This window comes from Aspergillus candidus, assembly GCF_002847045.1.
Source record: "Aspergillus candidus strain CBS 102.13 unplaced genomic scaffold BDW47scaffold_3, whole genome shotgun sequence".
NCBI classification, from domain to species: Eukaryota; Fungi; Ascomycota; class Eurotiomycetes; order Eurotiales; family Aspergillaceae; genus Aspergillus; species Aspergillus candidus.
The window spans coordinates 941456-957274 of record NW_020194008.1 but is presented as its reverse complement, the minus strand read 5'-3'; the positions used below and the strand labels follow the sequence as shown (position 1 = coordinate 957274).

At 56.6% G+C, this 15819-nt stretch overlaps 4 protein-coding genes across 4 annotated transcripts; 2 read left to right on the top strand and 2 right to left on the bottom strand.

Annotated features, from left to right (window-relative positions):
* Positions 1-305: 305 nt before the first annotated feature.
* On the bottom strand, positions 306-2458 carry BDW47DRAFT_132378 (LMBR1 domain-containing protein; the record flags this gene model as incomplete). The annotated part of the gene is made up of 2 exons (XM_024817537.1): positions 2055-2458; positions 306-1989 (listed from the first exon to the last, which is right to left on the bottom strand). Exons 1-2 carry the CDS (start codon positions 2363-2365, stop codon positions 306-308), a joined length of 1995 nt encoding a protein of 664 aa, XP_024676056.1. The 5' UTR covers positions 2366-2458.
* Positions 2459-5402: 2944 nt separating this feature from the next.
* BDW47DRAFT_132376 (uncharacterized protein) lies at positions 5403-11036 on the top strand. Its single transcript, XM_024817536.1, has 4 exons — positions 5403-5711; positions 5787-5889; positions 5962-9141; positions 9236-11036. Exons 1-4 carry the CDS (start codon positions 5509-5511, stop codon positions 10592-10594), a joined length of 4845 nt encoding a protein of 1614 aa, XP_024676055.1. The 5' UTR covers positions 5403-5508; the 3' UTR covers positions 10595-11036.
* A 194-nt stretch (positions 11037-11230) lies between these two features.
* On the top strand, positions 11231-13259 carry BDW47DRAFT_99026 (putative nucleotide-sugar transporter). The gene is made up of 4 exons (XM_024820791.1): positions 11231-11548; positions 11620-11696; positions 11747-12628; positions 12683-13259. Exons 1-4 carry the CDS (start codon positions 11465-11467, stop codon positions 12951-12953), a joined length of 1314 nt encoding a protein of 437 aa, XP_024676054.1. The 5' UTR covers positions 11231-11464; the 3' UTR covers positions 12954-13259.
* A 135-nt stretch (positions 13260-13394) lies between these two features.
* On the bottom strand, positions 13395-15746 carry BDW47DRAFT_99025 (putative sterol o-acyltransferase (APE2)). The gene is made up of 6 exons (XM_024820790.1): positions 15330-15746; positions 14830-15267; positions 14065-14781; positions 13749-14004; positions 13645-13686; positions 13395-13575 (listed from the first exon to the last, which is right to left on the bottom strand). Exons 1-6 carry the CDS (start codon positions 15443-15445, stop codon positions 13549-13551), a joined length of 1596 nt encoding a protein of 531 aa, XP_024676053.1. The 5' UTR covers positions 15446-15746; the 3' UTR covers positions 13395-13548.
* Between the last annotated feature and the right edge of the window lie 73 nt (positions 15747-15819).

Sequence of the window (15819 nt, the reverse complement as noted above, 5' to 3'; positions counted from 1 at the left end):
TCTCATCTACTTTGCGGATATTTAGGATAGCTTGTGGCAGATATTAGATAGGCTGGATATAGTCAGGCTGAAATATAGAAAGCTGAAATATAGAAAGCTGAAATGTAGGCAGGCAGAATATACTCAGGCAGACATCTAGACAGGCAAAATGGACAGTAAATCTACAGACAAAAGAGACAGACAAATGGACAGACAAATAGACAGACAGATAGACAGACAGATAGACAGGTAGAACTAGTAGATAACAGATGAAATTGATAATATGTACGTGAATAGAACTCATATAATACAGGGAATATCCCCCCCTACAGTCGCACCCCCGTCGGTCGTCCCTCATTCCCCATCCACCGTGGAAGCTGGAACCCGCCCCCTAGCCACTGCGGCGGGTTGGCCGTCTCGAAGGTGTTGCGCACCCGGTGCGCAAACGACTGGAGGAACGTCTCCTCCTCCGGCTCGACGGCGGCGGGCACCGTCCCACGCGGGGATCGCGACGGGCGCACGGCGTCACTGCCCGACGTCCGGGACGAGGAGAACCCCCGAGGGCTCCCGCTGACGGGGCTCGACACGCGGGGGGACCGCCCCGCGCGCGACGTCAGGGACAGCGATCCCAGCCCGTTCAGCTCGCGCTCGATCAGCTCGCGGCCCTCGCGCCAGCCGCCCAGCCCGTAGCCGCTCGGGTTCGTCTCCAGGTCGTCCTCCTCCTCCGGCTCCAGAACGCCGAACCCGCAGATCTTCTTGATGCGCCCGTAGAGGTTGAACATCGTGGCCGCGATGGGCAGCAGGATGAAGACCGGGAAGAACCAATCGAAGCCCTTGCCCAGCGGCGTCAGGTCGATCGACTTGCCGAGGAAGTCGTAGAAGGTGGTGTTCTCGCGGAAGGCGACCGGCAGGAAGGTCAGGAAATTGTAGGCGATCGGGACGGCCAGCCGCGCCACCAGGCCGGCGTACCAGCAGGCGCTCTCGCCGTACGTGTTCCGGCGCACCAGGGCGCGGTTCCCCCACACCTTGGCGTCGTTGACGCCCGCCAGGGCGGCCCAGCACATGTAGAGCAGCCAGCCGGTCGCGGTCAGCTGCCGCCAGAAGCCCACGGGCTTGGGGTCCTTGTGGTAGGAGATGACCGACAGCGTCACCACCGACAGCCGCGGGGCGAAGGACTTGAACACCTCGGACCAGACGACGGAGACCGAGGCGGCGGCGCAGAGGGCGCCCAGGACCAGCCGGATGCTCGGGACGAGGCGGGCGTACAGCTGGTAGCGCAGGTACGGGGTCAGAGCGCGGACCCCCGGGAAGAAGGAGCGGCGCTGCGACTGGGGGAAGTCCAGGCGCTGGGTGGCGGCGGCGTTGATGATGGCCTGCATGTCGGCGGCGGTCAGGACCAGCCGATCCCACTCGTCGACGAAGCGGGCCTTGAGGTGGCGCTTGCGCTGGATGCGCCGGGTCAGGTCGGCCAGGTAGCGTTCGGTGATGACGGACGGCACGGTGGCCGTGGTGTGGGAGGCCGAGGGGCCGAGGAGGGCGGACTCCTCGGGGATGTTGGAGGTCTCGGCCAGCTCCTCGATCCAGTCCTGGAAGTCGCGGGCGGTGCCGGTCTTGCGACGCTGCAACTGGCCGACCTGGGCCTCGAGGCTCTCGAGGTCCGTGACGGCATCCATCAGGTTGTCATGCAGTTTGGGGGCGTAGAGCTGGATGCGGCGCAGGCGGCCGCTGACGCTGGCGTTGCGGAACAGGGCGCGGGGGATGGAGACGAGGCCGTGGCCCATGAGGTAGATGGCCATGACGAGACCCCAGACGTAGGACAGGGCCATGACGACGCCCTTGATGGCGGTGAAGTTGAACCCCTCCTGGACGGAGATGTAGATGAGGCCGACGACGGAACAGATGAGGACGAGGAGTTGGTACTGGGCGTTGGAACGGATGGAATACTGCATGCGACCTTTGGGATCACGATAGCCGGAATCGATGTATTCCCCGAGCAAAGGAAGGATGACCCTACGTCCGTCAGTTTCATCGAGTGGTCGTGACCCTCCGCGGGAGTAGTTGTCAGGGGTACATACCAGGTGAGGACAAAGATCAACCAGTAGGCGATGCGCCAGGAGACCAGAATGAGGCGCTCCGGCAGCCAGATGGCCCGTGGCCCATCTCCATCGTCGCGGGAGCTCGAGGCGAGGTCAATGGGGACGAGGAGGACGACCCCGGCGGGTAGGGCCAGGGAGAGAAAGACGGACACGGAGAGATAGGCGGGAGTGTTCCGGAGGGTCAAAAAGCGGCGCAACAGCAGGATGACCAAGACGGAGATGATGACGAGGGCGAAGGAGTAGAATATATTGGAACCCACGGAGATGGTGGGGGCTGAAACCGAAAACATGATGAGTTGAGAAATCACCGGAACGGCCTATCTCCGTGGAGAGGGACGGGACGGGGAGGGGGGGCCAGGTGTCGCGTGACCAGCCGGAGGAAGACGGCGGGAAAGGATATGAATAGGAGGGAGGGAGGGAGAACAAGAGAGATGGTGGGGGAGGGGGGAGAAGAAAGTGATCCAAGGGAAGAGAGGATCAGGGGGTGGATTCCGGATTAGGGACAGGAAAGATCAAGGAGGAAGAGGAGTGAGTGTACTGATCATAGTTTTCCAGACGGGAAGTACCGACTGGATTCGGGATCAGGACAGGGGAGATGGGGAAATTGGGAGGGAGATAAGAGATGGGGGGGGGAGAGAGGGGAGAGAAAGGTGAAGAGAGAAGAGAGAAGAGAGGAGAGAAAGAAGAAAGAAGAAAGAAGAAAGAAGAGAAGGAAGAAGAGAAAGTGAAGAGAAAGTGACGAGAGAGAGAGAGAGAGAGAGAGGAAGAAGAGAAGGAGTCCGATGGTTGTCCGGGTTGTCCGTGTCAGTCAATCAGTCAGTCTCGTTGTTCACCTGGATTATTTCGCTTCTATTTGATGCACACCTTATTAACCAGGCACGGCCCACGGGTGACGCAGCGGGTCGGTCACGTGGGCCACCAGCCTGGTGCCGGATCTAGTTAGCCATATGCTGTTCACAGTTTCTATATATATCAATATGATATAGATATAGATATGAATTTGGTCGATATAGAGTATTATGATGGCGACTACTGATGCTGTAGAGATGGTGGATAATCCAGTACCTAGATATTCAGATCTGAAGATCTATATATCTGTATCTGAGTAGTTCACTATATATAGATATAAACTACCGGTACTCTCTGTGGTATGCACAGATATTCTTCTACAACCGGTATGTATGGATGATCTCAAGATGGATCTGAAGAAGATAGATTGGCCTTTCTCTATGATGAAGTCCTCTGCTCGGTTAGAGGATCCCCAGGGTACGTACTCGGATGGATTCTATCCTGCCGACGTGATCCTGCGAAACCACCAAGTCTTGGCACGTTGATCTTGTGTCTTCTGGGCCAGTCGACCCCCTCCATGTCGACCATCTGCTGTCGTGTTGATTTATTCAATAGCATGATTTTATATCAATCATACATAATATATAAGAATGTATGTATTATCTATATATAAGTATGTATGTATTACTGATGTATATCTAAGTGTATATATCTGTACAGTGAATATGTACCTCGACAGCGGTCAGCTGTCAGTGTCAGGGGGTGTCCTGAGGCAGACACCAACCATCCCAATCCATGGATGGTCCTTGAACCAAACCTTGACCAGACCTTGACCAGACCTTGACCAGACATTGAACCAGACCTTGAACCAGGACCGAGGATTTGATCAAATGAATCTGGCCCCTTCGAAGAAATATTCCAATTTATATCATTCACCAGTAGAATCCACCATGATCTCTAATCCAGATCAGAGCTTTTTTGAGTTGGGGAGCCTGGGGACCCACTTTGGTCCTGGAGTCTCCATCACTGTCACTCTTCCCTGCACTAGGGTTTCGTTCATCTGGATTATTTACCATCTGATTATTTGATGATTTGATTTACCAATGGTAAAAAAAAGGATGTCAGGATTGGACCGCCAAGGAACTGACGGCCGATCGCACGGAAATCCATCCAACCTCCATCCTGTCCATCTTGCTCTTTTGGGGGGGGATTTAGATTAATCTGGACAGGGACCTGGATGATCTTGTCCATGATCAAGAAGATAATATAGGATGGAATGACCGTCAAGTTCGATTATGGATTTTTATTTTATTTTTATTTATTATTTTTTTTTTTAATACGATCATGATTGATTATTGGAATTAATCTTCGTATTATCGACTATTACCATCGATCTTTTCCTTTCTTTTTCTGCGGTTGATTTCCTTCTGTTACTGGTATTGAATGTTATACCCAACTGTAGAATGCTCCGTGATTCCCTGATGAATCATGGTGACCAGAGAATTTGTCATTTTTGCTTAGAAGTCAATCAATCAGACCCAAAAGAGGGATGAATCTCAGGGTCTGCTTGGTGATACCAATAGTGGACTGCTGGTCCTACTTGACTTGACCCGCCATCTCTCCAGGAAATTCCTTCTTTCTTCTTGACACTGTTATTCTACCAGCTGACGGTCATCATCCACGCCACCTCATTCTGCTTCTTCTTCTTCCTGGTAAGCCCTCTTCTTCTTCATTCTTTGGATTCTTTCTCAACTGTCCATCCGTCTCCCCGGTCATTAGCCCGTGGATGCCCGGATCCTCCTGCAATCATTTCCCATTCCGATCTCTTCCTTGGACTCGTTGTTTTTCCTTTCTTTTTTTTTTTTCTGCCTGATTTTCCTGATTTTCCTGATTTCCTCAATTCTTCCCAAGTCATTTCCACCGTCACCTCCATCCCTCCATCACGATTTCCACTTTCCCTCCCTCAGTCATTCATTCCTACCGAGTTCATTGATGATCTTCTTCTTCTTCACCCTCTCATCTCTTCTCCTTTTCCCAATTCCCCTGTCCAATCCCTTTCCACCACCTTGGCTCTAGTGCGACAAGCGTTGCTGCATCATCCCTGTCACTGATCCGACACCTTTCCCAGTCCCATTAATCCTGCTTAGGCTCTTCTACTATTCTCTCTCTCTCTCTCTCTCCCTCCCTCTTCTTTCTCCCCTCCCTCCTACAACCACCACCACCCCCCGAAAAAGCCACTCGCCTTCCGCCGCTGCCAACGAACCCGCCGAATTTGACCGCTGGTGCCCGAACGCCTTGTTTCCTTCCCCCTTCTGCGTTGGTCTTTCAACCGTGACCTTTCCACCACCACCACATCTCTTCGTGATACCTTCTCCTCTATCTCCGACCGCTCTTTTTTCTTCTCCTCGATCGATCATCCTCCAACTATCCATCCAACCGCGACCATCCTTTCCTTCGATCGATCGTCCCCACAGGTTCCCTCTTTTCCTTTTTTGATCCTGACGCCACGCTCGATCCCTTCGATCCCTTCGATCCTGAGACGAACCCCCCACCCCTCCCCTAGACACACCACCAGCGAATGCTGGGTTTCACACAAGGCTTGCGCGGACTGCTCCTCGATCCCCACTGAGGGGGCGTTGCTGCCATGAATCCCGCAAACTTCAACAACGTTGGCGGTGGCATGCCCGGTGGAGCCAAACCGCATGGTCAGAACCCAGGCCCCCCCAGGGTCGAAAATGGCCAAACCGTCATGAACTTCGTCGCCCAGGCCTTGCAGTCCCAAGGGAACTTTTCCGGATGGCGCCAGGAGGTGCCCCTCCGCGACCGCGCCGTCAAAGTTTATCAAATGTGAGTGTGATCCGCCTGCATTCGCCATGCCCTCTATTGCTCCCCCGTTTCTTCACGGTTCGCTAACCCTCCTAGGATTACGTCCCTTCGCTTGATCAAACCCCAGATCGATATCGCCGGTGCGGCTCACGCAGCCTTGACATTTGAACAGGGAGCGTTTTCTCGGGCCAGGGAAAAGGTGGGATACCGTCTTTCTCTTCTTCTTCTTCTTTGCTTTTCTTCTTGACCGTAGTGCTGACCGTCACGATAGGTCGATTACGATAAGGAGTGTAACGACAAGCTGGTCCATATCCGTGATACTCGCGCCCGTCAAGCCGCCGTCTTCCAGAACGGCATGATGAACCAAGCGTCGCCCACCCCCGGCGCCCCCTCGGTCGGCCAATTCCCCCAGCCGGCGAACCGCCAGATGCAGGCCTCCCCGGTCGCCGGACCCCAACAGCCCATGATGGGCATGAACGACCCCTTGCAAACCGCCGCTCGGCCGCACCGTCCACCGTCGCAACAACCACCACAATCAGGCCCGCCCGCGCAAACACCGCAGGGCATGCTCCTGCAACAGCAGCAGCAGCAACAGGCCCAACCTCAACCCCACCAGACACCCCAACCACAACAAACCGCGCAGCCCGCACAGCGCCCGCCCCAGCGACCCGGCGGCGCCATCGCCTTGGCGGACGATTTCAATGCCTTGCCCGCGAATGAATTGGATGCCGTCAACCGCCTCGCCAAGGAGATCTTCCATCGCACCGCCAAGGTGGACCTGGACAAGATCAAGATGAACTTGGCCAACATGAACCCGACGCAGAAACAGTACCTCCACCAGCGGGGCATGGACCCGCTCAGCTACTTCTTCCGCTGCCAGGCCCTTGCCCAATTCCGCAAGATGCGCCGCGGCCACATGAACCGCAATCCCAACGCTCCCGTCGATCCCAACGCCGCTCTGATGGGCGGCGACCCCATGATGAACCGCCAGATGTTCCAGAACATGATGAACAACCAACGCAACCCGGCCTTCGCTGCCGCCGCCGCTGCCGCCGCGAACAACCCGCAGGGCCTGGACACCTCTTTCATGGGCAATGTCGAGAACATCCAGGGCCAGCAGGCCGACGGCTTGCGCTCGCAGGAGGCCGGCCAACTCGTCGTCCCAGCCAGCTCGAACCAGGCTCCGTTCAACGCCGCCCAGAACATGTTCCCGCCCGGTCAGTTTCCCCAGGGGACCCCGGGGGCCCCAGCCGCCATGAATAATACCTCCATGAGCCCACAGTTCCTCGCGCAGCAACAGCAGCAGCAACAACAACAACAACAGCAGCAGCAGCAGCAGCAGCAGCAGCAGCAGCAACATATCCAGAACGCCCCGCCGGTTCCGCCGGACCGCACGCCCCAGTCGACGGGTGCCTTTCCGGCGTCCGCCCCCGCACCGGCCCCGGCCCCGGCCCCGGCCCAAGCGTCCGCCCAGGCCCAGGCGCGCGCCCAAGCCGCGCAGAAAGCCCAGATGGCCATCTCCCAGGGCCAAGCGAACGCGCACGGGATGCCGCAGATGCCCCCCCAGGGGTCTCCGATGTCTATGCTAAACCGGCCCATGGCGCCGGGCCAGATGTCCCCGGCCCAGATGGCGGCCCAGGTCCGCCCGCCGTCGCGTCCGCCCGGCATGGGCTCACAACCTCCCACCGCACAGGCGTTGGGCGGCCCCCCCGGGATGCAGGGCCGGCCGCAACTCGCGGGGCTCTCCGCGGCGGCGCAGGAGCAGCTCAACCAGATGACCCCCGAGCAGTTTAACGCCTTCCTCATCAGCCAGCAGCAACGACGGGCGCTGGCGAACAACCAGGCCCTGGCGCGGGCCAATGCCGCGCAACACATGGGCATGCCACAGAACCTGTCGCAGCCCGGCGGCCCGGGCCAGCCGATGATCAACAACGGGCAGGTGGGGAACCCCCAGAATATGCGCACCGCGCTGGGTCTTCAGCCCCAATTCCCCGGGATGAACGCCCCCCAACCGCCCGGTCAGATGATGCCCGGACCCCAGGGCCCCCTGCCGCAACGCCACCCACAGCAACAGCAACCCCAACCGCATCCGCACCCACACCCGCAGCAGCAACAACAACAGCAGCAGCAGCAGCAGCAGCAGCAGCAGCAACAACAACAACAACAACATCAACAGCAACAGCAACAGCAGTTGCAGCAACGTCAACAGGAGCTGTACAAGTTTCAACTTCTTCGCTCGCAAAGCGGGGCCATCGAGATGTCGCCCGATCAAGTGAAGGAAATGGACCGCCTCCCCTTCCCGCCGTCGCTCCTGAACAGCAGCCAGAACCTGGCCGCCGCCGTCCCCAAGACCGTCAAGACCTGGGGCCAGTTGAAACAGTGGGCCACGCAGAACCCACAGATCCTCGGGGCGCTAGAGATGCAGAAGTTGATAGGCTTTCAGAAGATGCACCTTGCCCAGATGTTGTCGCAGGGCAAGGACCGGAATCCCGAGCAGGGGGTTCCGGGTCCCTGGATGGGGATGGGGCCCCAGGGCCAGCCAGCCCCGCAGTTCGCCAACCAACCGCCGCAAGCGTTCCCCGCCGGCCCGCAACAGCAAGCGCCCATGAACATGCCCGCTATGCGACCGATCACGGCCGCCGATATCCAGATCGCGCGCCACCGCTTGGGCCCGCGCGCGCAGGCGCTCAGCGACGAGCAGCTCCGGGGTATCTTGCAGCAGAATCGACAGAAGCAGTTCCTGCAGATGGCGCAAGATCGGGCTGCCCTCGCCAAGCAACAACAAACACCTCATGGCCAACCGTCCCTCCCACAACAACAACCACCACCGCCACCACAGCCACCGCAGCAGCCACAGCCGTCCCCCGTCCCCGCGGCCGTCAATGCGGTCCCCGTCAAGGCAGAGCCGTCGACGCCGGCCTCCGTCCCGCAGCCACATCCTCAGGCCAAGCCGCAACCCGTCGCCGCCGCCAAGGGTGCCAAGGGCGCCGGCCCCGGCGCGAAGGTTGGATCCAAGCGCAAGTCGCCGCCCGACGAGCCCGCCGACGGACCGAAACCCAGTCAACCCGCTGTCACCCCGACCACGGCCGCCCCCGTGCCGAGCAAGCTCGGCTTGTCCCTCACCCGCGAGCAGCTGGCTGCGATGAACCCCGCGCAACGCGCGCAGCTGGATGGCCAACTCCGGCGGCAGGCGGGCCGGTCGCCCATCCCTCGGTCCGTCGCCGAGGAGTCGTGGAACAACATTCCCGACAAGGCCAAACAGCTGTACAATGAAATGCTGAACCAGCCGCATCCAACCGAACCCGTCGCCCTGACCCCGGCCGACAAGAACAAGATGGCCCAGACCCTCCGCGAGTCGACGGACTTGCTGGCCCGCATGGACACGCTGGTGGTCTGGTTTTCCAAGCTTCCGCCGTCGCAGGGTAACAACCTGAAGACTCTCCTCCAAATGGTACGTTCTTTTTATTATTATTTTTATTTCTATTTTTATTTTCATAACTATCTTTCCCTTTTCTCCCTGAAATCACCCACTGACTGGAAAACAGAGGATGCAACTCATGCGGCAGTTCAAGCCCGGAGACGACTGGACGTTGAACGATCACTTCACGATCCCCCCCAACTACTTAGAGCAAGCTATCGCCTACACCCGCAAGTTCTTTTCGGTCATGCTATCCCGCATGAATCAACATCAGAACCAGGTCGCCGGTCAACGACCTGGGGCGCCGTCCGGCGCACCCACGACCCAGCCGACCCCGCAGAACACCATGCCCGCTCTGAATGCCAGCAACCTGCAGCAGTTACAGCAGCAGGAAGAGGCGCTCCAACGGGCCCGCCGCGCCTCGAGCCAGACCGCCGTGGCCGTCAACACCGTTGTGCCGCCCGCTCCGTTTGGCGCGCCGTCGCCTCAGGGGGTGCCACACGCGTATGGCCCGGCAAGCAACCCCCCACAGGAACTGAAACTGCCCCTGCAAAAGAAACGCAAGCAGACACACGCGGCCGGGACGGTACCCCCGGCGGCCGCCGCCAAGACCCACGCGTCGAAACCGGGGGCGGGCGATGCGACCCTGATCGGTGCCTTCCGATGTGAGGTGGCAGAGTGTCCGCATCATTCCCAAGGCTTCCCCACCCAACACGCCCTGGACCACCACGTCGCGGAGAGCCATCCAGTGGAAGGACCAATTGGTGATCCGTTGGAATTCGCCCTGGAGAGTTTCCGTATCGGCCTGCTGAAAGAGGACAAGGGGGAGGGCGCGGAGGCCAAGGTCCCAATGGACACCCCGCAGTTGTCATCCAAACAGGAGGCGATCACCCCGGCGACTTTGGGCGCCACCCCGATGGGACGGCCCCCCAGTCAGTTTGGCGCCAAGGGCACCTCCCCAGCGTCCAGCCAGCAGCCGACCCCTCGCGGACCTGCCGCCAAGGGCCTTGCGGCGGCCACTGCCAAGGCGGCGGCCAGCAAGGATGGCAAGAAAGAGCCCGGCAAGTCGCCTGACCCGACGCCGGCGACGGATCCGTGGGCGACCAGCGCCATTTCCTTGGAGGCCATCCAGGACGCCTTTATGGACCTTCGGGACGACGGGGGCTTGGGCCTCGGACCCATGGAGGAGTTCCTCAACGCCGACATGTTTGCCCCGCCGCACTCCAAGGACACACCCGATTCGGTGGAGACGGGGGTGGTCACACAGACGCCCAAGGACACGGAGCTTCCTAAGACGGAGGATCTGACGGGCAAGATGGTCGACGCCGGGGAAGACCAGTGGATGGACTGGCCCCTTGGCCCGGGCATGCTTGACGACGAGATGTTCGTGACCCAGTCGTGGGACGAGATTGACTGGGACATGATGGATCGTCAGAATGGTGGCCTGGGCATGGACGATGGCCGGATTGCCATCCGGACGTTATAGTCCGGATGGTGATGGGGGGACTTGAAAGTCTCGACCTGACGGAACCGTGTTCTGGAGCGTATCCACCACACATGTTACGTGACTGATGTAAAATAGACGCTGGCCGACCATTCCCCAACCCTCGCTCTGTCTTGTCCGATATTGATCGTTGATGCTGCCGGGGGCAGTTCCTTCATTCCTCATCTATTTTCTTTACTCGTTCGCTTTCTACTGCGTTTGATGATATATCCCGTGTTGTTTCTGGATTGATTGATTGATTGGGAACCCATTTGCTGTTGATTTAGCCACGGCGTTGCTAGGAGCAAACAAAAGGGCTACGAGTCGGATGGCGGGATATTCAGACCGGCCTTTATCTTGTTGTCCTCCGATTCTGACAGGGGCGGAGGACTGTTTACCTTAGTTCATATTCTGATGAATAGCTAAAGCATAATCTTTTACTATCTACCATCCAACTCAGTAGTTGATCCAGTATACCAGGTAATATACCTATCTAGATACTGGGAGCACATGACGTAAGACACACTAACCCGAATCCGCCTAGCGTAGATACTGACCCGGGTGATCAGCTGGCGATAACCAACTGGGGCGATAAGGTCATCTCTCTCTCTCTCTCTCTCTCTCCATCTCTTCCTTTCTCCTCACTCCATCTATCGATCTCTCTCCCTTTATCTCTTGACCAACCTCACTCACAATGGACGTCCAACATTAGATAAATTCTATTCTATCTACCATTCCATTCATAAATCAACCTCTCCCTCAATCCCAGACACTCCCAAACACCCTTATCCATCCCTTCAATTAACCACCGCTCGATAACAAACAACACCCTCCCTCTATTGAGGAAAACCGACCGACCAACCAGTCGTCAAAATGGTAAACAAAGCGGTCATCCCGTTCCTGGTCACGATGATGCTCGTGACTGGGGTGTGTAATACGATTTTGAATAAATATCAGGTGGGTTTCATCTTTGCATTTATGGGGACTGGGTTGGGGGAAGTGGGTGGCTGATGGATGGTGCTGTGTAGGATATGCAATGTGTGAGGAATTGTGATGATCCTGATCCGGCGGAGAGGAGGTTGTTTGAGCAGCCTGTGATTCAGACGTATGTCTTCTCTTAGCCCTTATCTGTTTTCTAAATGCTGATACCAGAAGTATTCAAATGTTCGTGGGCGAATCCGGAAGCTGGCTCGTCGTCTTCCTGGCTTGGGTCTACAGACAATACATCGCCCCCCGCTTTTCAAACAATACCACCCCATTACTCGCCGGCGGCTACAATCCCGTGCATAATGATGACCGACTCGACGACGACGGAGAGGAGGACCAGACCATCAGCGGACCCGACTACGCAGACGACCCGTCCAAACCGCTGGACGACGGACGGGTTAAACTCGAGGGCCGCAGAATCTTCCTCCTCGCGGCCCCCGCCTGCTGCGACATCGCCGGAACGACCCTCATGAACGTGGGTCTCCTGTTCGTAGCCGCCAGCATCTACCAGATGACCCGCGGAGCACTGGTGCTCTTCGTCGGGCTCTTCAGCGTCATCTTCCTGCACCGCAGACTCCACGTGTACCAGTGGAGTGCGCTCTTCGTCGTGGTCCTCGGCGTGGCCCTGGTCGGTCTCGCGGGGGCGCTCTTCGGCGACGCTCCGAACCACGAGGCCAGCCAGGACAGCACACCTATGGTGATGGTCAGGACCGTCGCGATGGAGGCCCGCGCCGTGGCGCAGACGCCCGAGGCGGTCAAGACCATCATTGGCGTGCTGTTGATCGCAGCCGCGCAGATCTTCACGGCGTCGCAGTTCGTGCTCGAGGAGTGGATCCTCGAGAACTACGCGATGGACCCGCTCCGCGTCGTCGGCTGGGAGGGCGTCTTTGGCTTCAGCGTTACGGTCGTGGCGTCTATTATCATGCATTTGTGCGTGGGTCAGACGCCCGCAGGACGATATGGATATTTCGATGCACGAGAGGGTTGGTCCGAGGTTTTCCATAACCGGACGGTGGCGATGAGTAGTTTTTTCATTATGATCAGTATTGGGTATGCTTCCCTTCCTTTCCTCTCTTTGTTTCCCCCTGCTAATCTATCAACCAGCGGATTCAACTTCTTCGGCCTCTCGGTCACGCACTGCATCTCCGCCACCTCGCGCAGCACAATCGACACCTGCCGCACGCTCTTCATCTGGCTCGTATCGCTCGGCCTCGGCTGGGAATCTTTCAAGTGGTTACAGGTGGCTGGATTCGGGCTGCTTGTCTACGGAACCTTCCTCTTCAACGACATCATCCGGCCGCCTTTGAAGGCATGCCTCCCTCGTGCTGGAGACGGGGAGATTTTACTCCCTGAGGAACCAATTGAGCATATATAACCACCACGTTTTATTGGTTGTGACAGTCTCACTCTGCTTACTTTTTTTCTATTTCTTTTGTTTTTTTTTTTCTTTGGTTTCCTTTTTCGGGCTACAATAAGGGTACCTACCCGAGAATGAATAGGGTTTCTTTGTTCGGCGTTTGGTTTCATGTTGAGGGGTTGGGTAGTTTCATGTTTCATTTGTCTTTTTTAGGGTTGTTTTGGGTTTATTACTTGGGTATGCAGTAAATGGCAGACCTGTGACTTACAGAATATGACTAGCCACCTAAATAACAAGGTAGTTACTGGAGAACTACTACTATTTACAGCCAGAGTTGGGATTTGGGATTGTTTTCGGGATTGAGTACTCGGTTTGAGGAGGTGGGTCATTCACCATCTGTGACATACTTAGTACTGTGTAATTATTGTGCCGTGTTACTCTGAGTAAATAAATAATAGATAAGTGAGAAGTGATTGTAAGTATCCTATGTCCTATGTATGTAGTATGTAGTATGTAGTACGTATATCCTAAACCAAATGATTCATGGTATACATGGAATGTACAATAGATGTATGCAGATAGATGTAGCAGATCAATAAATGAATGAGTCCAACTAGACAAGGACGTAGAGAGCGCACATCTGATGACATGTCAGTAACTGGTCTATACGCATTAAGGTGTATAAAGTAGAGGGGTGGGGGAAACCCACCAAAGAAAGCCCAAAAATCATCGACAGCCAAAAGAACAGATTCTACCATCACTCATTAGTTTCAATCCATCAATCAAGTGAAAAAAAAAGGGTTATGAGAATACATTAAGAGTAGTCTTCCCCCGAAGAAACCTCGACTTCTGCACGGCAACAATCGGCAACTGCAGCATCATCGCCCCGAAACCATACCCGCGCAGCTTCTTGGTAATGCAACCCATGACGAGCTCGTGCGCGATGGCGCTGACGAGGAACGTGATGACCATGGCGACGGGTTTGGAGAACTGGCTGAGGGAGGAGAAGTAGACGTGGCGCCGGAGGAAGTGGTGCACGGGGATGTTCCATTCGCGGGAGAATTCGAGCCTATGTTTGTTAGTATCGTATTATGTGAGGGGTTGAGAATGGTTAAGGGAGGTGACGTACCAGTCGCAGGAATTCCACCAGTCGGAGTAAAAGTGTCGGTCTGCGAAACAGGTGAGCTCGGCGAATGCGCCGAGCACGTACTCGAAGATGACCAGGAACACCAGCAGGAAAGTCACCATGAACGGGAAGAGGAGCATGCTGATTGTCTCGGCGAGGATGAGCGCCCGGTCTGCTGGGTTGTCTGTCACATGCAGCTGCACGTTGGCCTCGCTGAGCACCGGGAGGATGAACTCCTCGCTTACGAGCGTCAGGAGGAAGATGCACCCGAACACGGCCAACGTTTTGTAGGCCACCTCCGTCCAGCGGCGGTTGGGGCTGCGCGGGTACTCGAGCTCGTAGCAGAGGGTCGGGCAGAAGCTGAAGTCGACGTAGTTGGAGAGCGTCAGGTTCTGCGGGTAGGTGACGTTGCCGAGCGGGGAGGTGAGCTCTTTGGCGAGGTCTTCGCGCAGCTCGACGATGGAGTTGGAGCGCCGCTTGGACGGTTTTGGTCGGCGCTGCTCGTGGAGCGACCCGCGTCGGGGCGACGTTTCGGGGTAGTGCACGGCGGCGGCCATCGAGGCGTCGTTGGTGTTGCTGTCGAGGGAGGAGAGCCGGTGCTGCGTTTCGCTGAGGTGGCCGTTGTAGAAGCCGTAAGAGTGGATCTTCATCAGGAAGGTGAGCGTGTGGAGCGTGAAGAAGACCTGTGCGGTCCATGTCCATTGCAGCATGAACGGCCAGCTAGACTTGTCAGTTCTGTGTGCGCGTGTAGGGTTCTCGAGGACTCACTTCACCCACAGCCCCAGCCAGGCGGCTTCGAATAAACTCTGCAGGACCATCCCCCCCTTGGACCACCGCACCCACCCGCGCTTGAATAGATACTGCAGCGGCAGGCTGAAGCCACTGGTGACGACCATCGCCAGGTCGCTGAAGCCCATGGACCAGACGTTTGCCGACAGCAGCGTCCACACCCGCACGCGCAGCGGGGACCCGGTATCCTTGATATTCCGCAGCATGGTGGTAACGACCATGATGAACAGGCTGATCCAGAACAGAGTAAAGAAGCCGCGAAAATTATGATAGTCGCTGCGCGGGTCAAAATGCGAGACACGGGGGACGTAGTCGATGCTGTAGAACATGCGGTTGCGGGCGCGCGCTTGCTTGCGGGCGGTTGAGAGCGAATGCGCCGATGGAGGAGCATCTTCTGCCAGGGGAGTCGAGTAGCCACTGCGTCGTTCATATTAGCCGAAACCTTTGCTATCAGGTCTATCTACTCATTTGGTACGTACCTGGAATCCGACGTGGTGCGCTCTAGTGGAGCGTCACTGAGACTGTCTGGCTTCTTCTGGCCCGGGACAGGGCGAGGCCGTACCAGACCATTGCCTTGAGAAACAGCGGTCGACATGCTGATGAGTAGAGGAGACACTCGTCGTTACTCTCACATCGGTTCCAAAAAAGACAAATATATAAGATGGAGCCTTCCAATAAGGCTAGACTGTCGAAAGGGGAACCAAAATAAGCAAAGCAGAACAATCCAAGATATTAGTACGGTGGTGTACAGGGCTATGCTGAGCAGGCAAACACATTCATCGAATCAAGGAATCATGAATAAAGTACAAGCGATGCAGGGGGGCGGGGAGAGTCAAGAAGGCAGTCCAATTGAGGTGATCGAGGATGGATCTGCAGCTGCAGAGAACAACTTCAGGGATGACAACCTCACGTCATTGTAATCAATTTAATACGATGCATTCGTGTATAAAGTGGATAAAGTGGATAAAT